This window comes from Pleurodeles waltl, chromosome 7 (genome assembly GCF_031143425.1).
Source record: "Pleurodeles waltl isolate 20211129_DDA chromosome 7, aPleWal1.hap1.20221129, whole genome shotgun sequence".
Lineage (NCBI taxonomy): Eukaryota > Metazoa > Chordata > Amphibia > Caudata > Salamandridae > Pleurodeles > Pleurodeles waltl.
Window position 1 is genome coordinate 64,473,581 of NC_090446.1, and position 26,021 is coordinate 64,499,601.

Here is a 26,021-nt window from a genome sequence, read left to right on the forward strand (position 1 = left end):
TAGGCTCTCTCAGGAGAGATAGTAGTTTTCCTTGTGAGCTGTAAATTTACATACTGTCTACTGATGCTATGGCTGTATTTCCGATGGTTGTCTTGTGGGAAAGCTTAAACTCAGTACAGGAGGATTTGGTTGCTATGGTGATAAATATTGATAACAGGTAGAGGTTTGATTGGTTCCGTAGAAATGTATTTCTGATGTCACAGATCTGATCTGTTTATTTGAAAAAAATATGAGAAACGCAGTAGACCTGACATATTCTTTTACGAAAAACATACATTAACATAATCTAAGGGTGGATTGTAATTTCTCCGTACAAAAAGCCTACAGCTAGGTTTTTTGGTTCTTCCAGATTACCTTTGTAGGGAAACATTTTGTTGTTGGTTACCAGCTCTGACTAACCCTAGGGAGAGATCATTTTCACTGTAAAAATTCTTGCTGAAAATCTCTCCTTAGCTGTCGGCCAGGATCGTGTATTAAAAACAATTAAATAATACATTCATCCATATAAATATGATTAAATAATACATTCATCCATAGGTATCCGGATAGATACTTAAAGGACCTTTGTATCAGTGCTGTTCTTTCATTGATCTGCCTGAGTGTTATATACACTTCTTTCCATCCATGATGGCAAATTGCATGGGGGTAATGTCTCAGTCCACATTTCTGAAAAGGTGCTGCAGTGTCAGGAATGATTGGTCAGTTTCAAGTTTCTCATTTTATAGTTCCCCTTCCCTTTATTTTTGTTCTCCTATGTTTTTATTTTAATGTTTCTTGAGAGGATACCAGAGCTTTCCAGGTAGTGCTAAAGGGTTGTTTATTTGCCGCTCATTTCATCTGCACTTTGCTTCATACCAGGTGGCCACTTCTACTACACCCAGAAGACACATTATGGAATGTTGTTGCCCATATTGTACCATTGTTTCACAATTCCAAAATGGAAAACACGTTAGTTCTGAATGTTGCAGCTATGCTGGAACTTTAAAACAACAATAGACTACTTAGAGTACCACACTAATATCCACAGCCCTTTTTTGCTATTGTTACCGCAAGCACAAGCCCAGAGTTTTTAGACATCAGCATGTTTTCTTTTTGCTGCAAGTGTTCTTTTAATTTATCTTGCATATGTTGTTTAGTTTGTGTGTGTTTTATTGTGGTTGTGTCAGAGGGCGACTGCAAGAATCATCAAACACATAAAAGTTAATGAGAGGATTGCTTGCAATTTATCTAACAACTGGCAATCACCCATGCAAGGCTGGACTGGCCATACTGGGTATTGAGCATGTTCTGAGGATGCTGGAAGGGTCAGGGGCTGCTTCTGTTACTAGAGGGGGGCTGGTTTTGAGGAGATGCAGCAGTTTTAAAAGCACTGCAGAGTTCCTTGTATATCCAACAATATTCAGGCAACAATAAAGGTGCCAAGATAATTCTGATGAATAATGCACCTGCCGGACAAAGATTGGGTTTTGTATTTTGGCAGTTTTGACTCATCTAAGGTAGCGCAGAGGGTTAATATGCCTGCTGCGAAGAACATGTACTACGACGATCACAGAACAGTATTTTATGTGCATAGCTCAGTGGGATACTGCTTTTGTCACAAAATCTTCTTTTGTTACTGTGCAGTTAATGTCACAATCATAATCTAGCACAGTGAGCTATGAATTGTCTCTGTATAATGTGTGTGTGAGATGTAAAGTGCTCCAACAACCCTACGCTGGTAAGAGAGGCGCTATAAAACTAATGAAGTACATGTGAGAGAGGCCATGGAGAGATGAGAGGCCCTGTTAGAGGGTGATGGTGAGGAAATCATTGAAGAGACCCCAATAAATATTGCTGTATGGTGGTGCACTGTAATGTCATAATTTATGAGGCAAATACAGTTGAATATATAATGAAAAATATGTTGTAAAATGCACTGTTTTTGCTATTTTCCCACATTTTCTTGAGGGGTGGAGGTGGCCCCATCCCCATTGTAGTGGTCAGAGTCACTCACTACGTACCCTATGGAGACCGGTCTGACAAAATTCGACAGAGGTGCTTTTGGTCCTCACCATGCCACCTCAGTTTGGACCTAGCCATTTGCAAATGAGCCTTGACCCTGCTCCTCATGGTGGCACTCCAGCCCGAACTCCCAGGTGAGGTCCTCACCAAACCATTAACACAAGCAATCCAGGACCGGTTTGACCCTGATAAGGGCTCATCAGCCAGGTGTAGCTTGGCTCCAGTAGCACAGTGAGCAGAGGCCCTCGTCTGGGCATATCCTTGACATTTAGAGCAGTACATCAAAAACACAAAAGGTGATGGAAAGAATGCTTGGAATTGGTCTAAGCATCGGCAGTCGCTCGGGTAGCATCCCAAACCATCGTTTTGAGCAACTCACTATGCCACCTCAGTTTAGACCTTGCCATATGCAAATCATCCTGGACCCTGCTACTCATGTAAAAAGTCCAGCCCAAACTGTCAGGACAGGTCCTGACCAAACCGAAACACAAGCCACCTCGGACCGGTTTCACTCTGACTATGCCGATGGAACTAAAGAGCCCCAATTAGAGTGAAACCAGCCTTGCGTTGCTTGTGTTCGGGTTCAGAGAAGGCTTGGCATGGCAGTTCAGGCTAGACTATTCTTTGCATATAGCTGGGTATAATCTGAGGTGGCATGGTGTGCAAAAGAACGATGTGTTGGAATGCTAACCCTAAGGCCAAAAATCATGTTTTTGTTTTTTTTTATAATTTGACCACAGATTCGCTGAGGATCCTCAACTCAATGTCAATTTTCTTTTGTAAAGTGTGGGCTCCCATCCTTCGAAACTAAAACGAAACTACCCTCCAGTAGGCCAGAATCCCAGGTGGTGAGGCAATACAGTATTTAGGAGAGAGGAAGCATGATCTCAAATCCCAAGCCCCTGGGACCCCAACCCCTGTACCATTATCAATAGGATCAAGAAGAGGGCACGCACCCACTCTCTCTGAGCCTCAAAAAGCCTCAGGGACTCAATCCCCCAGGGTCGGACATAAATTAAAGGAGCAGGAGTGCGGGCAAGTAAGACATGTCTGCTCCCACCCGACACAAGTTTTTAAAATGCTCCCGCTGGGTGGGATCAGACTTTTGTTTCCTGCTCAAACTCTTGTGAACAGGGAAACTCAAATTGCTTCTGCTCAGAGGAATCAAACAAAAACAGCTGCTTTTTCTGGGTGGGGGTAAAGCCGGCTCCCAATGCACCCATGATGGTGGGGAGTCAGCTGGAACACAGGGGCCGTGGTGCAGCCCCAACCGAGAGTGGTTTGGGCACACTGTAATGCTCTGGTATGGGGTTCCTGGGCCCCATACATTGTCTTAAGATACATAAAAGGTCCTAGGGATGGGGTCCCTGGGTCCCGTAGAGGATTGAGGGGGGGGGCAGGGGCTGCGCACCACCTCCCTCTGATTAAATAAAGAGCCTGAACAATGGAGCAACCAGAGCTATAAAGGCTCTGGAAGTGGGGCTTTGTGCCTCTCAATATTAAAAAAACTAGAGATAAATAATTGCCGGTTCCTGCCGGCACCCGTGATAGGTTGGTTAACCCTTGTGGCCAACCCCCCACCACAAACGGCCAAAGTCTGTGCGCAGTGGGGGATTGGCTGCCCAGGTAGGTGTGTGGATGGGCTCCTTGACAAACCCAATGCCGCACACGACTGAAGGCTGTGTGTGGCAGTGGGTTGGCTGACTGCAAGGAGTTGGACATAGGCCTGGCCACATGCCAAGGCCTACAGCCAACCCCATGACAGCCTTCAGCTGTGCGCACAATGTTTGGCTTCACTTATGGCAGTGAAATAATACTTTATTTAAAAAATAACCTATAAATGCACTGAAAGAAACATAAGTTAAAGTGGCGTTCTAAATAACAAAGGTTAAAGTAACGTTATAGTTAGGTGAAAATATCAGGTAAAACATACTGTCTTAAAAAAACAAAACCACTAAAAATCATCAGTTATAGATATCTCAAGTAACTATAACTTGTGCCATAAGGTAACTATATCTCATGCACCTTTTATACACTGTTAATTGCCCCACAAATTACATTGCTCATGACATGTTCTATGACCTCATTGATAATATCACTGCAACATTTACTATGACATCATTGATGACAAAACTGAGCATGGTGAGGGTGAAATGTATTTATTTGTATGCTACCCCTTAAGAAGTGGGTGTGGGAGGCATAAAGTATTAGTTCCAGTGTTTCATTTTTCCTCTTGAAAGTGAGGGAGGCATTGAAATACCCAAAAGCAGCCATATTTCTGTGCCCACTCTCAGAAGTGGAGGGCAGGAATACAAAAACATCACCAAATATTTTACAGCAGGATATTCATCAATTCCACCTATATTCTTGCTGTATAATAAAGGTGCATTTTCAACTAGCAATTTTGCTACTTTAACTGGACACAAGAACATCTTTAACAGGAGAGGCACAAAAATACACCTCCGGATACAAATATGGCATTCCATAGTTTTTGTAGGCGTCGTCTTTACTTTCAATAAAACTGGCCCAAAAGATATGGAAGGCAGGCATCTTTTATACCTGCCTTGTGCTTCTAGGGAGCATGGAAACACAAAAACAAGGAAGCACGAGTGATTGGAATACTTACTTCAAGAGATTTTTATTTTTTCTCCCTAGGATCCATTTGGGAATATTCTCATGCGAGAGACTAATGTGGAGATGAAGAACACATTTGCTGTATTCAGTTACCGGATTCCATCTGAACCTTCCAAGGGGTACTACCAACTGAGGGCAACAATGGCTTTCGAGACGGTTTACCTGTCCTGTGAGGTTAAACATTATGGTATGTACTTCTAAGGTGAGGGTGGGATGCGCAGGTTCCTTCTAGAACATGCATGGGACCGCTTGAACAATACAGAAACAGGGGAAGGACACAGGGGCAAATTTGTTAGCACGCACAGCAGAGAAACTGAGGAGGGACATAGGACTTGTGGAGCCTGTGTTTGAGAGTTTTCCCAGAAGACAAATTTAAGAAAATCATAGAAGGAATTAATTTTGTTGCCTACAGAAAGTTGCTTCCATTTCTGTGTAAGTTAATGGGGAGATTAAACTTCCTGATAATTTTTTTCTGAAAGTCCATCTTACCTTTGCTAGGGAAGTCTGCACTGGCATACACATGAGAGAAACTGGGGAAGGCCACTGGGCTGAGGTAGCCTGCTCCTAGAGCTTAGGTCTAAAGTCAGACTTCAGGTTTAAGTTTACCTTTGTGAATTGGGCCCTAAGGGAAGACAAGGCTATTGAACCCTACGTTAAAAAGCTTGCACAGCAGAGAACCCGAGGAAGGTCACAAGGTTAAGGAAACCTGCATTTGAAATTAAGGAGTGACAAAGGAATAGGGGAAGGCTGTGCTAACATGTGCAGCAGATAAACTGGAAAAGGTAATCCCGAAGGCGAAGGTGCCAGGGAAGAATGTAGTTGAGAGTATGCAAAGCAGAGAAAGGAAGGAACGACACAGGGGTTTGGGAGCCTACATTAGAGAGTTTGCAATGCAGAGGAAAGACATGCTAAGGAAACCTCTGTTAAAACATGCTGAAGCACACATAACAGGAGGCATGCCAGTGAATTGGATGCCAATGGTTTATTGGTAGCTGTTCTTCGTCTGGTGATCACAGAGCAGCAAGCCTCTGAATACTGGGCTCTGGACTGTACTTTGTTCTTTCTCCACAATTTGTGAATATCACGGTGATTGTGTGAGAGGTTGGAGTGGGGGGTTGTGAGTCTTATAAGATTCCTGAAAATTCTGGGCCCAAGACTTCTACTCCCAGGATACTGCCTTTGCCTCTGTCCGAAATTATGTTTTAACTCACTGAGTGGAGAGTTTTTTAGATGCAAAGATCCAGGTCAATGATGATGTCAAGCTGATTTGTCACGTTCAGAACGAGTGAGACTGTGAAATGTGTGTGTCGTTCAGTCAGCTGTCAAGCATTGTTTATCTGTTTCCATAGAGGAGGTCTTTGAGATCTGCGAATGCTGATCTTCTCTGAATTCACAAGGTCAAGCGTGGTCACTTAAGGAGATGGTCCTGTGCCTCAACAATCTGGACCTCACCGCCCATGCATCTTCACCCTATTGATGCTGACTCAACCTCTAGGAAAGAGGAGCTGAAATCTTTATTACATGTGTACCCTGGGTTTTGTTTCAGCATGTCACTAGTCTGGACTCATAGCACCAGGATGCACTGTTGAGTGACAGTTGCACTCTATAAATTCCTCAATCATCTTCTCATTCACTTGGGCCAGCAGAAAATGTCATTAATAACTGAGAGGAGGAAGAAATAGCTCAGAGATTTCTAATGCAAGATTATTCTACTTTGTAGATTGTGTGCACACTGTTGGTTGAAGATGCTGTGTAAGTGTGTATGTGGGGCGGTAGCTAAGCCAGAGCTGTGGGCATGCAGTGTGTGTGTTTGTGTTCTATGTGCACATGCCTGATGATTGTGTAATGGCCAGTGTATGCTCTGATGGTGGAGTATTTCTGAGTGTTGACTAGCAGTTGAGGAAACGTCATGCTTTTTTTGCTGTAATATGTGTGGATAGGTAATGTGTATTTTTTCCTCCCTCAGTTTTACCAACATTTGATGCTGACTTAAAAACACCCTCGACTATCAGCATCATAGACCAAACTATGGATATAAGTGTGTCAGGAAGGTATGAGTTCTGTCTGCTTCACTTTTAACTAATTTCAGTTATGACAACTGTGGCTTGCTTGGGACAATACATTTTCACAGTACAATTTACATACAATAAAATACGTTATTGTGTTTCCTGTATCAACAGTAAACACTTGACAGTACGAGTGAGAGTTGCCTTAAGTGTCCTTCTCTACACAGTTCTGCGCCCACATCATCTGTTTACCCTTCATTCTCCCCTTAATCATTTGGAATCCTCCCACTCCCCTCTCTAGTATCCCTTTCTCTATCCACTGAATCTAATCTAGTCTGAGATGTCACCTCTAAGGGCAATAAACCTATTCTTAAATCATCTTCTGATGCACCACTCAGGGGTACATGCCTTCATCTAAGCCTCAATTGTTGGTGCAGATGTGTCCATCTACCTCGCAACTTTATCCTTCTTAGCTACTAAGAGGTTTACCCCATGAAGTATTTAAAGTACCCTGTAAAATTCCAGAACCATGAACATAACTAGACTAATTTGGCCCCCATTTAGACCTCTGTCCAAATTGCCAAGTTAAGTCGTTTTTTCCCTGTGTTCCAAAACAGAAACTGTGTTCTTGGCACATCTGGAATTTGAGTCGAAGTGTTCTTTTCTCAGTTTTGTAACAATGGTACAATTTTGAGGATGGTGGCGGCCAGACCTATTTTTGTTTTCCTTCTTGGAATCAGAAAATCTCCATCCTTCATCTGTACAGCTTTCAGTTCCGGCACCATGCCTGGGCACATGAAAGATACGAGAAGGCACTGGACTAGCCTTGAAACCCCCCTCCAGCCGGCTTCTAGAGGAAAGCTCGTTCTCCATGCGTTTAATGTACTACCCTTTAGCACCATTCTCATAGCATGTCCTGGGGCTTTGGGGAGTAGATGTTCATCGTTGTGCCCATTCCATCCACCTCTGCTTTCTTCTGAAAATATTGTCTCATAGTTTCCGTGGAAGCTCTAATATTCAAAGCAGGCATTCCAGATATGTTTATGGGAGGCAGGTCAACAAACTCATGGGGTCCCCCAAAAGACCATTTTTAACATTTCAAAAAATATCTGTCAGGGGAAGAGGGAGCACAGCAGATCTAGCACATGAAGCCATCTACTTGTATGCGCTGTGGCAGCTGCTTTGTCAAATGTTTAAGCAGAAACAGTCCAGGACTGGGGAATCATTATTTCTTCTGCCCCCACCCCTTCTGACAGGTACATCACACAGGTTACATACGGCATCTAAGAAACCTTTGCAGGAGCTCAGATTTTTTTTTTGTTGAAAAGATGTGGTTAAAGCGCTTGCCCTCGGTTGCACACGTCACACCTTAAATACTTCTCTGAAGGCTACTGAAGTTATTCCATCCCCTCTTCCTTTCAAAGTCCACACTGGTAGCCCTGAATGATAGACGATGGAAAGAGGCCGAATGTTGCATGGAAGATGTTTCTATTGTCTGGAAGTAGATGTCTCTCCAGTCCAGACATAGAACGTCCCGTCGCCTCGTGCTGGAATGGGGCCCTCGGTCACGATCACTAACAGAGTATCAAAACAGAAATATCGTGTGGACATAATATCTTGTCGAGAACCAAAATACAGATATTCTTGACACCATATTTTTTCCCATGGTATTTCTGTTTCCAATATTCTGTCTCAACGCCGCCTTGGTCACTTTGGACATTGGAAAGATTAGGTTAAGATTGCCTGCAGTACCTCTCTAATTTGAAAAAAGAGGTCCCTAGGCACCTTCACATGCACACACGCCCAGGAACAGCCGGAGAGGATGCTATCTTCGTCCTTTCCATTGCACCGGGCAGTAAAAGTGAGATGGGAGGGGGTGAAGGAAGTGAGCAAAGAGAAAATGGGAACATGAACGTTTTACTGCCTTCTGATAGCAATGGCTAAATAGATGCTATGCTGCATCTAGGTGGATGGTGGCAGCCCCTTGAGGATACCTTCTCCTTTAGACTAAAGCTGTTCTCTCCTCTTCCTCTTAGTTACACCTATGGAAAGAGCTTGGGTGCAAGAGCTGAAATCTCTGTCAGCAGGAGACCCAACCAATGGAGCCCAGCAGAAACTTGTAACCTCAATCCGAATGGGATCCGCTTGTTCTTCAGTGGATACGTAAGTAATGGAGGCCTCTGATGGTGCTAGTGGATTTCTATTGCATGGATTGCAATCCTCTTCTTTCTGTCAACCTAACCCTCAACTCAATGGTATTCAGTGCAGATCCAGGGGATGTGGATCCATGCCAGCTTTTCAGGATGTCCACAGGTAATGCCATTACATGCAACTCATTACTGTAGTCACTGGCTAGCCCAAAAATGTTGCATGACTCTAGTTCTCCCAGACCTTAGTTCGGCACAGCCCTGTTCAGGATTGCATGGACCAGGAAACACCGCGCTTCCGCACTCTCCTGCAGGACAGCCAGGCTCATCCGAGAAGGCGTGTGAAATCACCCACTGTGGATTTTTACTTTTATTATATAATAATTAGAGGTGCCAGGTTCTCACTAGACACCTTGGACATCCTGACTCATAAGCGTCTTTCTTTTCATTTTATATGTTTTTGTTGCTGACTATTGTTTTAATTTTGCTTCATTTATTTATTGGTGTACGAAGTCAAGGGAGTTTGACCCCACACACACATTTTGTTTTTTCCCCCCTTGTTTTAATGGTGATTCATGCACATTTAGCAAGTTTTACGCTCTAGTCTTTCGGATCGTTGGACATACCACCCCACCAGGGAGGACGGCCTCAAGACAGGCGCTGCTTCAGGTCTGTGCAGTGGGGCACGCCATCAGCATGCAAAAGGCAAGCCAAAGGAAAGACTTTCTGTGCCTGTAAGACCCTCAACTGCACCAGTGCCATCCAATGGTCCATAAAATCAGACCTCATCTGCCATTCATGGCAAGGAATTGTCTCTTATGGACTTTTGGATAAGTGCAGACTATTATCAGATATTATGTGTAATAGATAGTATATGCAGAGCATTTTTTACAACTTCTCATGTCACCCGCTCCCATTTCTCCATTCCTCAAACACCAATTGTAAATCACTTAAAGTATCTCTACCCAATTATAAACAAAACATTTATGATTTCTGACCTAAATCCTTACCTCATTTTCCCTACTTAAACTTGGGTCAAAGACAGCTCAAAGTCAGATATCCCAGAAGCTATCCCTACCGCTTTTTCGATTTCATACCTTGACCAGCTGGACTGAACTGTCTTCTCATTCAAGCGGCAGGACTGGCCATGCATACTGTTGGTCACGTGTTAGACCTACTTTTTACAAAGTTAGCGTACCTTATTTGTTTCACCACCATACCGATGTTCTGGTCGGACCATTTGGCCATACCTTTGTCTATTAATATACGGACCATGAAAATTCTGCCATGACCCCTATTATGAAGAGGCCTGGGCATCAGATTTGAGAACATGAGCTAAATGAGTTACTAGCTAGCAGCCAACAGGCCACAAATGTTTGGAGAAGTGAGACAGGATTCAATATTCTATCAGAACTGGATTACCTCTACCCTTGATATATCAGCCCCACTAAAGAATACAGAAAGAACTGTTTCTGCCCTCTGATTCACACCCAGTTTGCTGATACTCAAGCAACAATGTGGCAAATTGGAAAGAAAATAGCTCACCACTCAACCTGACAATGACACATGCATATCGTATTGTGATCAGTAAGCGTCGTAAGGAGATCAAACAGGCTAAAGCTGCTTTTTCATTCAACTGAGATCGAGACCGCAAAACACTCTCCTATGGCAATCTTTGTGACTGTAAAATCTGTGACTCATCCATCTGTGGCAAATCAAACGATCATGCCAAAGATTATGCCCCCTCAGGCAGGTGTGACATGTTAGCGTCCTATATCAAAGAAACAATTTGCACCATTCAAGACTCCTTTGAAACTTCGGAGGGGGCTGAGGCACCTTGTCCTCAACCTATAGAGGCTCCACGTCTCAAAGATTTCTCCCCTATTTTTATTCTGGAAATGGCCACTGGGCCTTCATTCCATCCATTTCTACCACTGATTCTTAAATTGGTAACTCTTTCCATAGCTCCTATCCTTGGCAACCTTCTTAATTCATCAATAGCATAAGGATCTTTACTTATTTCTTGGAAGCTTGCACAAGTCTCGCCCATTCTGAAAAAGGCTACTGCAGATCCTCACATTCCAGCTGATTACAAACCTATTTGACCGTTTCCCACTCTGGTGAAGATACAGGAAAAGCATATAAATTGTCTGCTCTCAGACTTTCTTGAATTCATCAACATTTTGGACAGCTTGCAATTTGGTTTCCGCAATGCTCACAGCATGCACTCCATCCTTCTTACAGGCTCAGAACATCTCAAGCAGCATTGGGATGAGGTAGAAACTGCTACCTGCATCGTACTTGATTTATCTGCAGCATTTGACACCATATCGCATACCATTCTCATCCATCTGCCCAATTGAGATTGGTGTAGCAGGATCCCCTCTTGCCTGGTTGTCAAACTTTCTTACTAACATGTACCAGGCAGTTAGACTCCCCATCATTCTTCACAGCTAGTTCTACTTGATTGTGACAATCCACAGGGTCTTCTCTGAGCCCTACGCTTTTTAATATTTACATGGCCCATTTGAAAGAGTTGATCTGGGGTTTTGGTTTTGATGTATTCTCCTGTGCACATGATACACAATTGATTATTTCTTTTGAAAAGCACCACGTTTATGATTCAGGCAACGCCTCATATCGGTAGCCTCCTGAATGAACTGTAACCACCTCAACCCCAACTCAGATAAAACTGTGTTGCTGATTTTGGGTCCCAAGCAACAAGCATTGAATGGCGACTGGCAAGCGGAACTGAGCTTATCCCGCTCTACTGCTGAAAATCTTAAATTTAACATCCTTTTTTCATTTAGGCATCAAGTTAAGGCAGTAAGATCTACTTGCTTTGGCATTCTAAAAATGCTGTGCAAGGTCCTTGTTTGTGTACCTTTATCTGCAAGAAAAACTGTGATCCATGCACTCATACCTTCCAGAAATTCTTATTCTAATTCTCTATAACTTGGCCTACCAAACAAGCTCATTAGAAAACATCAGCTGGTCCAGAACTCGGTGGCGAGGCTACTGCTTAACATTCCTAGACATTGCTCTGCCGCATCCAGAATAAGCGACATACATTGGTGACCTGTTGCCAAAAGGATTCGATGTAAAATGTTATTGCACATCAGCAAACACATCTAAAAGTCTGCTGTCCTAAATTTTCAGAAAAATGTCAAACTTCATGTTTCAACAGATCTTTAAGGTCCATAAATGCCCTCCTTATCCTTCCACCGAGATTCGGTTGTCCCAAGCTCTGCGGCAGTAGTAGGCGCGAGATTATGGAACAAGTTGCCTCTAATTTTGAATGCAAATTCAGACCAGTTGTGTTTCCTCAAGGACCTAAACCCTGGTTCTTCTCACAGCAGTGAGGTGTCAGCTTAGTAATGGCCGCTCTTTTCTCCCTTCTCATCCTTTCCACTGGAACAAATTAGCTAGCTGAGGTCTCAGCGAATAGAGGAGCTTCTTGAACATATGCTGCGGTCCATACAAATAAATCACATGAAGTTACATTCAGTTAATCTGAGTCATTAGAAGTAGGAAAATGCGCCTTGGTTATCATAGTCAGATTGAAAGTTTCAAATTCATTATGAAAAAATGCTAAGAAATGCTGCGATGGGACAGTGCATGAGCAGCACGTTATTGGCGGTCATCTCTTTAAAATTCGTAATACTTCTAAAGGTCAATTCTAGTCAAAGAAATTGATTTAGGGCCAGAGTCACAAATAATCTGGATGTGCGAAGTTCCAGTAAGGTGAGCCTTACTTTGCGCTGTGTGTCCTTGCATCGGTCTTTGACATCAGGATGCATTTCACTCTAATACAAGTGCAAGAATCACAGCGCACGTCCCCTCGCATTATGCTGTTCCCGCGCATTCGCTGTAAGTTTTTACCTGACACCACGCGTGCAGTAACTTTTAACCTCGGAATGGTGCGTAATCATGCAAAGAAGTTTATTGGCGTCATTTGGGCAGTTTTGTGTAACAAAGTATAACATGAAATTGACGAAATTATGCAGAATATGCTGGTGTAAATTAAGTTTCGCCCAGGTTTAGAAAACACATACGTGTATTTATTTACTCATATATATGTTTACTCGTGCTACTAGGATTAAATCTCCACTTTTTGGCTATTTATTGTTTGTTTCAAGTGAAGAATTCCATCTGGGTGTAGATTAACATGTCAAGAAACCCTCCAACGAGAAGGTGGGTTCTCCTATTATTATATTTACAAATGCATTGTTGCTACCACGAACATTACGACTGTAGTTTATGTTCCACTTAGTTGAGGACATGTTTGCCACTGGGTCGGACCCCTCTACAACAGAGATGGAGATACCCTCAGGGAAACTTAACAAATTGATTTTGTAGACAATTTTTAATACAACTATTATACTGTGGAATATATTTGAGAATGAATTTAAAATATGTGTTATTAATTTAGAACTAATCAAATATCATTGTACAGCACATCAACAGCTCTTGGTAAATGTGTCAATTAATAAAATAAGGTAGATATATTATTTAAATATATAAATATTCATTGTTAAACAATAACATAAAAACAACTCATCATCACTAACGTTTTTATCTAAATTTACCATTTATTAAACTAGGTTTAAAGTTTATATATTTAATAATTTTAAAACTTTCCACATATTTAAAAAAGATTAGAGTTTAATGTAGTGGTTAATATAAATGTATTATTGCATTAAAACAATAACTATAAATATGTGCACTTCCTAGCTACTGCGGCTTTTCCACCCGCAATGCTGAGCTCCTTTGTTGATATTTGGGGTACTACACATTGGTTTCCACATATAGTATCTATGTGCTTATTTCCAACATCCTACGGATTCTTAAGGTACCCAGGGTTTGTAAATTCCCCTTGAGAGAACAAAAAAATACTCAAAATATAGCTATATTTTTGTATGGCAAAATGCGAAGAAGCGCTGCACAAAAAGCACGCTTTTTTCTAAAAATCTCATCAACGAATGACTTGCTATGCTGGAATCAGATCGTCCCAGCTTTCAAGAACGAGCAGAGCTATAGTAAAAAACATGGCCACTGTTTTCGCTCTTTTCGCAGAGGGAATAAGTTGTCCTCATGTGTATGTTCTTTCAACCTACTTGCAGTTTGTGGTAGAAACCGGTGCAAACTCCATTGGTCATCCTGAAAAGCATTATATTTCTCGAAATGAGAAAATTCAGCATATAACTGTTCAAATTAAAAACATAGTGAAAAGGAGTTGGAATAAACAGCCTTCTTGATCTGTAATTTTTTTGTCATGATGATTGGTTTGCATAATAAGTATAATATTGTGTCTGATGGACGGTTCTGGTTGCAGTGATATGTAGGTTTCATCGCTTATCAAAAAACATGTGATACCCAGAGGTAATAATTGAGATGCACCTTACAATGATTTTTGATTGTGTACCAACTATACATCAATTCATGTTTAAGTATAAAGGAATAAAAAATGGGTATGACGGAAACATATGTTTTTCTAAAATACCTCCCCACCCTACTCTAAAAGCCAAATAGTACAAAACAACTGCCTGGATGTAGAGGCAAGTGGGTCTTTCTGATAGGATGACTGAGGGGGAGCATGCCCTGCCTTGATTTGACTCAAATGGGACTTTCTCCAGCACTCACTGTTTTCAGCCTTTTGTGTCAGTAGCCAGACCGTAGCCATACTCGGAGAAGAGGGCAAAACTGACCAAACCCAGTTCTAGGGTGAAGCAAAGGGGTGCCTCACCCACAGGCTGGAATGGGCATTAATTTGACATCTGCAGAACATGAAGAAGTCCAAGACCATAGGCCTGGACTCGGACAGCAGCAATACCTTCGACAGCTGGAAGGACAAGCTCATGGATACCCTGATCGCCTGAGCACTCTGTCTGCAGCTGATCTCAGGACTAGTGGGTCTCTCCAAGGCCAGCATGCTGGCATCCTTAGATCCCTCTGAGGACTAGCTGTGGGAAGAATTGGATTCCACTGCCCCACAGACTCCTTGCAAGATGGCCAGGGAGCCATGGGGTCTGTGGAGGGCAGTGCAGAAGAGAAGACTGGTGCAGGGAGCAGGTGAAACCAGCTCCCAACAGAGTGCACCCATTTTGAGGCCAGAAACTGATCCAGGTGGCAAGGACTCACCACCAGGAGCAAAATCAATTATTCACAGATTCCTGGCTTGCAGTGTCCTGTAAGGCCCTTGGGAGGCTGTACGACTTTGTTTTCATTTCGTTTCTTTTTAGTACTCCCAAGAGAGGCAGTAGAACCATCAATGTTGGAGACTGATGTGTTGGGGGCTGCAGCAGCACAGTGCCCCCACCCTCCTGTGGGCACCTTTAAAGGAGAACTACCCTCTGTTTCCAAGGTCACAGAAGGCATGAGTTGTGACTATTTTAAAACTTATGAAAAATCATCTCCCCAGAGCTGAAACTATTGTTCTGCAGCGTAGAAGGGCAACGACCTCTAGTGGATGGTCCTACTGCTGATTCTATGTGGCCTGAGGTAGTAATAGGAAGCCTAAGGGACGATTTATTTCTTTGCAGACCGGTTACTCCATCACAACAATGATGGATTTCCGGTCCACCAAAATATAAATGCCATAGGATACAATGGGATTTATATTTCGGCAGACGGGAAATCTGTCACTGTTTTGACGGAGTAACCTGTCACCAAGAACCTAATCAGGCTCTAAGACACATATTATGTTGTTGTTTTATTTTTACATTGATGACAGTGGAGTGTGATAAACAGTGCAATGCTTGATTGACAGTAATGATTGCATCTCTGTTTTCATTTCTATATGCATCCGTTCAAAATGTGCACAAGTACAATGCTTATGCAGCATTGTGGAATGTAACCATTCAAGGACTTCCCACTCTCTGTGACTGTGGCTCTGAGGGCCCATTCATAAAATAAGTTTGTTTTTTGCGTAACAGGATGTTTATTGTCACATTAGATCAAAAGTTCATTCATAATTATACATTTAGGTGATTGTGTTTAGTAATGCAACATTTTATTGTGTACTGTGATTGGTTAAGCCTTTGAAACATTGTGTTCATTTTATGATGACTATATGAAGTGCATTAAATTTAAATATAGAAGTGCAGGTACTCTCGCTTTAGAGTACCTGTTTGCGCATGTAAAGTGCTGGTACTCATCCACTGTAATGTACAGCAACAGCGCTGAGAAGTGCAGGCACTCTCCCCTTCAAATTAAAGAAGTGCAGGTACTCTCCCCTTCAAATTAAAGAAGTGCAGGTACTCTCCCCTTCAAATTAAAGAAGTGCAGGTACTCTCCCCTTCAAATTAAAGAAGTGCAGGTACTTTCCCCTTCAAATTAAAGAAGTGCAGGTACTCCGCACCGGACAGTACTTGCCACTGGCTATATGAGTTGATCTGTCAATTGTATTATATAAAGGGTCTGATTTGTAGATGGACTGTGAATTGCTTGCCCCAACTCCTAGGGAGCAGACCCCTGTCAGTCTCCCTCACTTATTGGACTTAAAATAATTTTGATTTTTTCTGAGGCTCGATCAATGTCAGATCCCATGCTGCCTTTGATTGAGATTTATGCTAATTTCCCTAGTTGATATTGTTATGATTTTACCTTAATTGACTAACTATATTTTGCCTTCTGTAACAAATCTTTACTATTTTAATAAACCTTTAAGGTTTCAGGTTGCTGCTAACTCAAAAAAGCTTATTTCGCTTCAACATTGCTATTCCAATCCCATTTGATTTATTAACTGCTATATTGTGTTAGAGGTATGTTGTGTTAGGGTAACCTCACCCCTGATCCTGTGCAGATGATTTCTCTATGATGCTATCAGATTATCAAAGCTAGAGTCATCACGACTGGCTGTGCAGGTGTCTAACCTCAGAAAGTGTTGATCAGGAAACACCCATCTCATCACTCCATGCAGATGAGTGTGTACTCCAAATGTAAAAAGAGAGTGTTTCTGTCTTCAATATCGAAAAGGCAAGGAATTGATTTGGAGTGACCAGTTATAGATCGATCCAGGACACCCCCAAGTTGTCTAAACCAAGCCCTGGAGGTGGACAGCCAGCATATTTGAAACTGGCTGATATTTTCCAATAACATTATAACAGCGAGTGTAGGTTAAATGTACTTATGACCCACGGGTGGGCTCCATGGACAAGCCAGGCAACGCCTTCATGCCAAAGCGTCAGACCGATGGGAAAATGATGTTGCTTCCTTGTTCAAATTTAAATATGTTTTGGAGGTATGTTCTTGTGAAATCAGTGATATTTATAGAGTGGATGATTTTCTATGGTTTAATTATGGGAAATTGTGGAAAAATTACATGAAATTACGCGAAGGAATAAAAAACACAAGGGCCGCCAACAACTGCCTCCTATATCCTGTTTGGTTGCGTTGTATCTACCTTTCTCCATTAGGACTTTTACTCAAACAGACGTACCATTATGCGGCATGGGGTAGTCGAAAGTCAATAGTCAATGTATTATTTTAGGGCATGATCCGAATATCATGCTGAACAGTTGTCCATTTGTATTACTGGGATTGGATGCCCTAAGGCTTATGGTCGGTGGCTCACTTTTCAGCTTGGGCTGGTTTAGATACCTTTTAGATTGTTATTTATGGAGTTATCACTAAAGCAACTTAAAAAGGGACTGAGGCTGACACCCTTGTCCAAAATATCGAATATAGCATAACACAGAATGTGTGCTGTGCCTGACCCACTTGTTTTTAGCTCTCTCTGTATCTTCGCTTTTTTCCTAATTTTTACATTGATTCAGGGCTTGACAGGTGGTTATCATACCCTCTAGTGCCCATATCGAACTCTGATATACTTATCTAATAAATGTTACTGTCCTCAGAGATGTGTGGCCCTTTCTCATCTGTTTTATTTATATATTTACAGTTAAACCCTGACGGGGCATTAAATGTTACGGTCAACCTGCAGGAGTTCCAACTCACCCAACGGGGCCTACAGGACTCTCTGTATGTTGAAGCCACAATTACCGAAAATGGAACAGGTGAGAGGCCACCATGTTATTGCAGTCATTCAGTAGTGCTTGCTGCTGAGACCGAAGGGACGTTGAATCTTTGAAAAGGTATCATCTTCACCATTTAACCTTCTCCTCTACGCCCCACATCCCTTCCCTCCGGTGCTTAATTTGTAAATAAAAACGTGCCGGTGCCCAACGCTCTCCTTTGAAGCGCGTGGATGCTGCAATGAAAAGTGTGAGCACAGAATACTGTGGCAGGGTAATCCTGATGTAGTCTCGGGCCTCTTTCATCCATTTACGGCCACTCCCTGCCCATTCAGCTCACTGTTGCAGCTTTCTACTTTCTCCCTATGTAACGCTTTTTCGTTTTTCTATTCGTCCGTCTTTCCCATATGTGTCTTTTGCTCGCAGTAAATGCCTGATACAAAAAAATAAGTGCCGGTGCTCTGCACTGGAAACCACCAGCTCAACTTAAGCACTGCCACCCTCCCCTCTACTAAGCCCAAGTACACATATTGAGCAGGGTGGAGGTAAGTCCTTAAGGAATTTATAGGAACATTAGAGGCAAATAGGGCATTGTAATGCAAACTGGGAAATTAACACTTGCCAAAACTGAATATCATTTAAAGGAATCTATATTTTCAAGAGGATTGCTGTTGCTTTCCCAGTGATCTGTGGGCAAATTAAAAGCAGTTTGTTTTAAATCACATGGGGAAATGCAACATTTGTCAAAAACGTATATGTTTTGCAAACTTTGCACATCGATCAATATTGGCATAATTAATGCATGAGCACCCCGAGTACACTTCTATAAAGCTAACACACATGCCAGCTCCTTAAGGGCACTTCTGCAGTGCCACAGTGGGTTCATGCAGAGTAAGGGGGTGACTGTGCTGCACAGGGAAAGGGCAGGAATGCACCGTCTTCAAGGCAATACGGCATTTCCTGCCATTTCCCCCGTGCTAGGGCCCTTTTGGCAGCATAGTGCCAAGGCAGGCACCTGTATACCATGGTGCAAGAGTGCCAGTGTTGCATACAAGATCATTTTGTGCAGGAGGGACACCTTCCTCTGCAAAAACAATCCTGAGACGCATATTCGTCTTTCTGTGTGCTGCAGAATGCAGAGACTCGAGGGGCTCCAGAGGACCGAGGCTGCAGGGCCTTCAGACAGACACAGAGGCTACAGCAGGTTGAGGAGTACTAAGGCGGCAGAGGTCAGCATTGTGCTGAGACTAAATGGGGATCAGAGGAGCACACAACACTGCAGGGGCAGGAAGGCACTGAGACCCAAGAAAGCAGAAGAGCACGGAGGTTGCAGGAGGCTCAGAAACACTGAAACAATGGGAGATTGAGTAGGGCGCTGAGCAGTTCTTAATATGTAAATAAAAACGTGCAAGGTGCCCAAAGCCCTCCTCTTGAACACGCGGCTGCTGCATTTAAATGTGCGAGCACGAAATACTGGGGCAGCGTAATCCTGAAGCCGTCTCGGGCCTCTTCAATCCATTTAAAGCCACTCCCTGCCCCTTCAGCTGACTCTGGCAGCTTTCTGCTTTCTACCTTAGTGATGCTTTTTCCTTCTTCTCTTCCTCCGTCTTTCCCATATGTGCCTTTTGCTCGCAGCAAATGCTTGAGGCAGAAGAATAAGCCCCGGCCCTCAAAAAATAAGTGCCGGTGCTCAGCACTGGAAACAACAAGCACAAATTAAGCACTGGCGCTGAGACTGCTAGGCCGAGGGGCACTGAGGTTTGTTGTTGAGGCTGCCTGGGGGCAGAGATATACCAAGGCTACAGACACTGAGGCAGCAGAGAGGTGCTGAGGTTGCATGCTGCTGAAGTGCATTGAGGCTGCCGGAGACCCAGATGTGCACCCCAGTTGCAATCAACAGTGGAGCCCTTGAGTCATGTCTGATGGTGGATTAACGCATCAAGCACAGGGATCAGCAGTTGAATTCATTGTCACAAGTTCAAATCCCAGTAGTTCCTTTGAGCCTATCATCCTCTTGTAAGCAATAAACTGATTACGTCTGAGTTGTACCTTAAACATTTGTTATGTAGTGCCATTAAACATATGGATAAACATTCACTTTACAAATATACATTATCTCAAGCACATGCAGTCTCCCCCTCAGCCAAGGATACTGCAGCATAGATTAGAAAACTGTGTGGCACAAAATGGAAATTTGGAGCACACAGTTGAGGTTTGCGCCATTTAATTTTGCTCCTATTTTTATTCAGCCTTGAGCTGATTGAAACTATTTCATAGGAGTATTCAACTTTGAAGTAGGCATTTCAAAGTATCTGGCAGTGTCTGATTTATATACATTCATTTGTGGTAACATTTGAAGTATGAGTCAAGCCAAGCACAATAATAGATGGTGGCCCATGTCACACAGCGGTATTTCAGGTACTCTGCAAAGCCTTCCATTCCCTCGTAACTTGGACCTGTTGAAAAGAAATGGATGGGTTGAACCCTATTTTTTGCATACATTTTCTAGAGCAGGATGTGGATCTATTGTTGAAGGTTTCTTTTGTAAATGTTATTTTCAGGTAAAGCTGTCCTCATCCTCCATGTTGTCCCAAGCTAAACCCGGAACATCCAACATGCATCCCGCTTGCCACAGCACTCAGACTCACACAACGAGTCCTACTACCATAAATGAGGATCACTTTCACAGCACATACATGCACACATAATATCATCAAGTTTCTGAGTTTTACTTTAAAAGTAGAACTTTACATAAGAGGATCCAGTAAGCTTGCCTCTGCTTGACACAGAGAAAAAAGGTCTGATTCACCTAAGGATTCACAAAACTCAGTACATTGCCACCACTGGTCCATGTGATGGTGTGCAGGGATGGACAGTAGTCTGACGCCCACAATGAGGGTACTCCTGTTCATCCCATTCAGGTCATGGATCAAGTTCTGGATTTTTGATTTCCAGGGGTATGCTGAGGTCTCTGTGTACATGATAAATTAGCACGACACCGGGGCCAAAATAAAAGTCAGGATTCCAGTTTCATATGTAGTCAAGCACTCTGAGCAAGGGGCTATGACTGTTTACCGCAAAGGGGACAGGACTGTCCCAATATATCCCTTCTGCTTTTTATTGAAGAAGCTCCTGAAACATGAGACCAGTCTGCTATCGTAAGCAGGCCACACAAGTATCACTGAAAAGTCTCTAAGTCTTGTAAGCTGAACTATTGTTAACCAACCATAGAAAGGCAGGCGTATGTGTTGCTGATCTTTCAGTTGTGGCATGGAGAGGTGTGGTATGTTATCTGATCTATGAAAAATGCAACACATTTAGACATGGGCACACTCAGTGGGGTGTCACGTGGAGGCACTTTTGACCCACTCTGGATCATTATCTTAGAGCTACCCGTGCAATGCTCCAGCATCACCACAGATTCCCTGTCCATACTGCACCATTTATGTAGAGGCATGAAGGTAATCATGGGCTGCTTCAGTCTATGGCTCTATTTATCTCTTGTGTGTGTGTGTATGTGTGTGTATGTGTGTGTGTATGTGTGGGGCTGCTTCTTCAGTCTATGGCTCTATATGTCTCTCTTGTAGATGTGTAGAATGTGTGTGATTGTGGTTGTGTGTGGGGGTGTTTGTATGTGGCTGCTTCTTCAGTCTATAGCTACATCTATCTGTCTTGTAGTTGTGTTGTGTGTGTGTGTGAGGAGGCTGATACTTCACTCAGTGGCTCAATCTACCTATCTTCTGTATATGTGTAATGTGTGTGTCCTTGGGTGTCTGTTTGTATGGCTGTTTCTTCAGTCTATAGCTACATCTATCTCTCTTGTAGATGGGTAGAGTGTGTGTGAGTGTGTCTTTATTCTATTATTTGAGACTTTTGCAGACCGAAGGGCAAGATTGTTAGCGCTCAATCTGCAATTAGTTAGGCTTCTAGAGGTGTGTCCTGTGAGTATCTGTGTTTGAATGGATGTGCAAATCTCTCAGAAGTTGGGGTATGGATGTGCAGAGTGACTTCTTTACTGATTTAAACTTTAGTCAGCAATGTTATGTTGTGGGTGGGACAACCTTCTTTACACAAATGACATGGGGGTGTTCTGGGAGCAGAACACCTCACACAGGAACTGAATTGTTATGGCCATGACATAGTGACTAAAGGTAATAAAGGTACCCAGGGCACTGGCCTCGTGGGTCAGTAGTGCACCATATTGAGGTGTGTGTTCTTGTTAACGTAGCGATCCTGCACTGCCTGCCAAGCCCCATGCATGAAACGCAACAATTGGCAACAAGGAGGTCTGTAACCCGATGCCTGTTGCCCAACCTCCTCTTCCGACAGCCTTTTGCCCTCCGGCTAGTCAGATGCAGTGCATCTGCTGCCACTCTATTGCCCTGGTGTATGGCCTGCCTACTTGCACTGCTCTCCACAGTGCCCCACTACTGTTAGCCTGCCCACCTGTATGTAGAGGCTTGCCTGTGCATCCTCGTAGGCTAATAGCTCTTGTCGGTGGCATTTGGCTGTCCTCCACGCATATCTGTGGAGGCACATATACTTGCAGGATGATCCTCTGCCTGCTTGCCTGCACTGACTGCATCACCCCACCCACCTGCCTTCGTTCTCCGCGTGTCTGCTGGGGAAATGCCCCATATTATTCTTCATCAGGGACTGCCACATCGAGACTAGGGTTTTTTCCCTGTAATGGACTGTGCCTACTTTGAGTCACACCCACAGTTCATCAGCCTGGTGGTTCCCATGAGCCTGGCTTGCTTCTGTGGTGTATTTGGAACTGCAGTTGGTGGGGGAGGGATGCACGTGCTCCACTCTCAGGAAAAACTGCACATGCACAAAGTAAGGGACATGGACATTTAACACGCAACGGTGGTGGAACGCCATACCCAGGCCTGCCATGTCTTCTACCGTGGCATCAATACCTCCTTTAGAGCTAATCATAGTGGATGGTCCCCTTGTCAGCTCAAGCGGCAAGATGGAAAGACTGGGTTGAGCGTCTAGAGACATACTTTGCAGGTGTGGCACTAGTCAATGACAGAAGATGCACCATGTTCATTCACTTGGGAGGAGCAGCCATTCACAACCTAGCAACATCTGTCACAGAAGCTGGACACCTGTTCACATATGGCACGCTAAAACAGGCCTTAACTGCGCACTTCGAATCACTTGCAAACCAATACTATGAGCGTTTCTTGCTGTGCACCCATGGAGGGGGTCTTAATATGCCTAGTGAAGATGGATCTCGTCAAAGCTGTAACTTCAGGAACTGCTGAAAAGAAATAATTGCACACCAGGTCTAACTCAACGCCCAAGACATGTCACAGATGTGGAGGACCTTATCCATACCAGGGGCCATGTACAGCAGAAGGAAAAAGGTGTTCAGCATGCAATAAACTGAACGTTTTTGCAAAAGTAAGCTGACCTTCAACACATCATAAGGGTAAAAAATCAAAGCCAATTAACGCTCTGCACACACCAAACATTCCAGAATATAAAGAGGACATCTACAAGGATGAGGTACAAGGAGCTGTTCATGTCATACATGCCATGCAACCCGGTGGGCATCCAGGAAGATGCATTCCAAAATGCAATGTACACCTCGCTGGCCATCAAGTGCAGGCTCTGATTGACACTGAAGCATCTATTAACATTATCTCACAATCTGTGCTAAAGACAATCTCAGTACAACCTGCCCTGCATCCTGACTCCATCCAGGTGTTCGCATATAGACTCCTCTCCCATTGGCCAGAGTATTTATGACAGAGATCTCTCATAAATCTCATTCAACTTGTGCCAATATGTATGTCACCAATGATGGTTCAGGGATACTGTTGAGCTGCTGGACAGCAGAACACATCAAACATCAGACTCGTCTCCTTCACTTTCAGTGTACATCAAAAAAGTGTGGATGATGTGGTGGCAGAGTTCGCACCCTTGTTTGAAGGCATAGGGTGCCTCAAAGACTGCCTCATACACCTACACATCAACAACTCGATTCAGACTGTCGTGCTAAAACATAGCAGGTTGGCCTTCCACCTTGAAACCAAAGGTGGAAGATGAACTAAAGAAACTGGAACCAGCTAATATCATTGCGAAGGCTGACAGTCCAAATCCATTGGTGTCCCTGACTGTGGTGGTGCAAAAACCCAAGCAGCCAGAGGAAGTCAGGATATGCGTCAACATGCACCTACCCAATCTGGCTATTCTGCATGAGCTTCACCTGATGCCTACAGTGCATGGCATTGTGGCAGAAGTTAGTGGCTCTAGGTGTTTTTCCAAAATGCATCTATGAGCCGGATATCACCAGCCAATGGTAGACCTGGAGTCTCGAGCAATTACCACTTTTTACACCCATATGGGCTTGCAGAGATATAAACGCCTCTGTTTTGGGGTGTCAAGTGTGGCAGAAGTATTTTAAGACACAATCAGGGGAGTGTTCGCTATCCTTGAAGGAGTCCTGAATCTCTTTGAGAGATCCTGGTGCATGCCCCTACGCTGAAAGAACACCTTGACCCCCTGACAGCAATGATCCAACAGTTGCGAGAAAATTGCCTCATGCTTCATCAAGAGAAGTGCACCTTCCTCTAGAGGGAGATTGCATTCTTTGAGAAACAATTCTACAAAGATGGGGTGATGCCAGACCCAGAGAAGGTCCACGACATTCAGTCAGCACAGGTGCCCACAACATTTGCAGGGGTGTGGCTTTTCTAGATATTGTCATATACTGCGAGAACTGATGAAAGCCAATGCAATTTGGAGTTAGAGTCCGTCCCAGGAAAAAGCTTTTCAGGCAACAAAACAAGCACTGTCGACAGATACCACCTTGGTTTACTTTGATTCCAATCTTGTGTCAGAACTGTCCATGGATGCATGCCTTACTGGTCTGGGGGCTGTAATTTCATAAAGACAAAGCAATGCTGACTGGGCTCATTTAGTGTTAGCCAGCCATGCCTTGACAGAGACTGAACAGCATTATTCCCACATTAAAAATAAGGTCTTTGCAGTACAGTGGGGCTGCAATCATTTCCACATCTATCTGTAGGTCGGCCATTCATAGTTCATACAGGCCACAAGGCACTTTGTTCATGGGGTAGTCATCTAAGCCACCACCAAGGACTGAAAAATGGATCCTGCAACTGCAGGAATCTTGCATCACAGATGTATATCACCCTTGAACTCAGAATCTTGCAGACTTCTTGTCAACACATGAGAGACTGGCCACTGTGAATGAAGAGTTGGATGCAGATGAGGTGGAGGAGTATTTCCGGCTGGTAGCAGAACGGTCCAGACCGCTACCCATTTCTCTTCAGGAAATCATCAAAGCTACTCCTACTGACGGGTGTCTCCAATTGTTATCCCCACCATGGGATCAGGAAAATGGCACACCCTCATTGAAGACAAATCATATTGTACTGAGGAAGCAAAATTGATGTTGGCCTCTCTGCACAATGTTCAACTGGAACTGCTTGTGTCTCCTGAAGGATACTTAATGAGAGACCCCCACCTAGTGATCCAGAGAACTCCGCAACAACAAATGGTTGTCCTCACTCACCTGGCTCATCAGGGTATTGTTAAAACTAAATCCATACTGTGGTGTAAGGTATGGTGCCCTAGTTTGGATCACCTAGTGGAATGAACAGTGCATCAGTGCACACGGTGTCAAGGTGCCAGCCCTGCGGAACCACCAGCACCCATTCTCACTGAAATCATTCCCCCAGGTCCATGGTAGAGGGCCAGTGCAGATTTTGGAAGCCTTCTTGATGGAAGGAATATGTTAGTTGTCATAGATGACCTTTCAAGGTACCCAGAAAATAAAATAATGGATTCGACGACGGGAGGCCAAATAATACTCCAACTAGAACAAGTCATGGCTACTCATGGACCACTTAAAGAGTTATGCACTGACAGAGGCACACCCTTTCTCCAATTAGGAACTTGCTGAATACTCGTAGTCCTGGGGCATCCATCCTTGGAAAATCATGCCCCGTGGACCCCAGGCCAACGGAGAAGCAGAAAGGTTTATGCGCACAAATTGCTTTGGTAAATCGACAGACTATGGAATGCGCTCTCTATGCCTTGCTAAGGGAAAACTGTCTCATGCCTCAATCAACAACACAATGAGCCCCAGCTCTTTGTGTCTGAACCGGACAGTGGGTGACACTATTCCCCAGGTAGAAGAACCATCAGCACTCCAAAGCCAAGTTTCCCAAGCTCTTCATCAGCTCCAGAAGCAAAAAGACCGAATGTCCAAGCCAGTT

General features: G+C 43.6%; 1 protein-coding gene across 1 annotated transcript in view; it reads left to right on the forward strand.

The window, feature by feature from the left end:
* LOC138303637 (alpha-2-macroglobulin-like) overlaps positions 1-26,021 on the forward strand; it is a 219,002-nt gene that overhangs the window by 45,337 nt on the left and 147,644 nt on the right. Inside the window, exons 6-9 of the mRNA XM_069242934.1 lie at positions 4,657-4,822; positions 6,602-6,686; positions 8,678-8,804; positions 17,691-17,805. Of these exons, the coding sequence (XP_069099035.1) occupies positions 4,657-4,822; positions 6,602-6,686; positions 8,678-8,804; positions 17,691-17,805 (493 nt within the window). The remainder of the gene's footprint in view (positions 1-4,656; positions 4,823-6,601; positions 6,687-8,677; positions 8,805-17,690; positions 17,806-26,021) is intronic.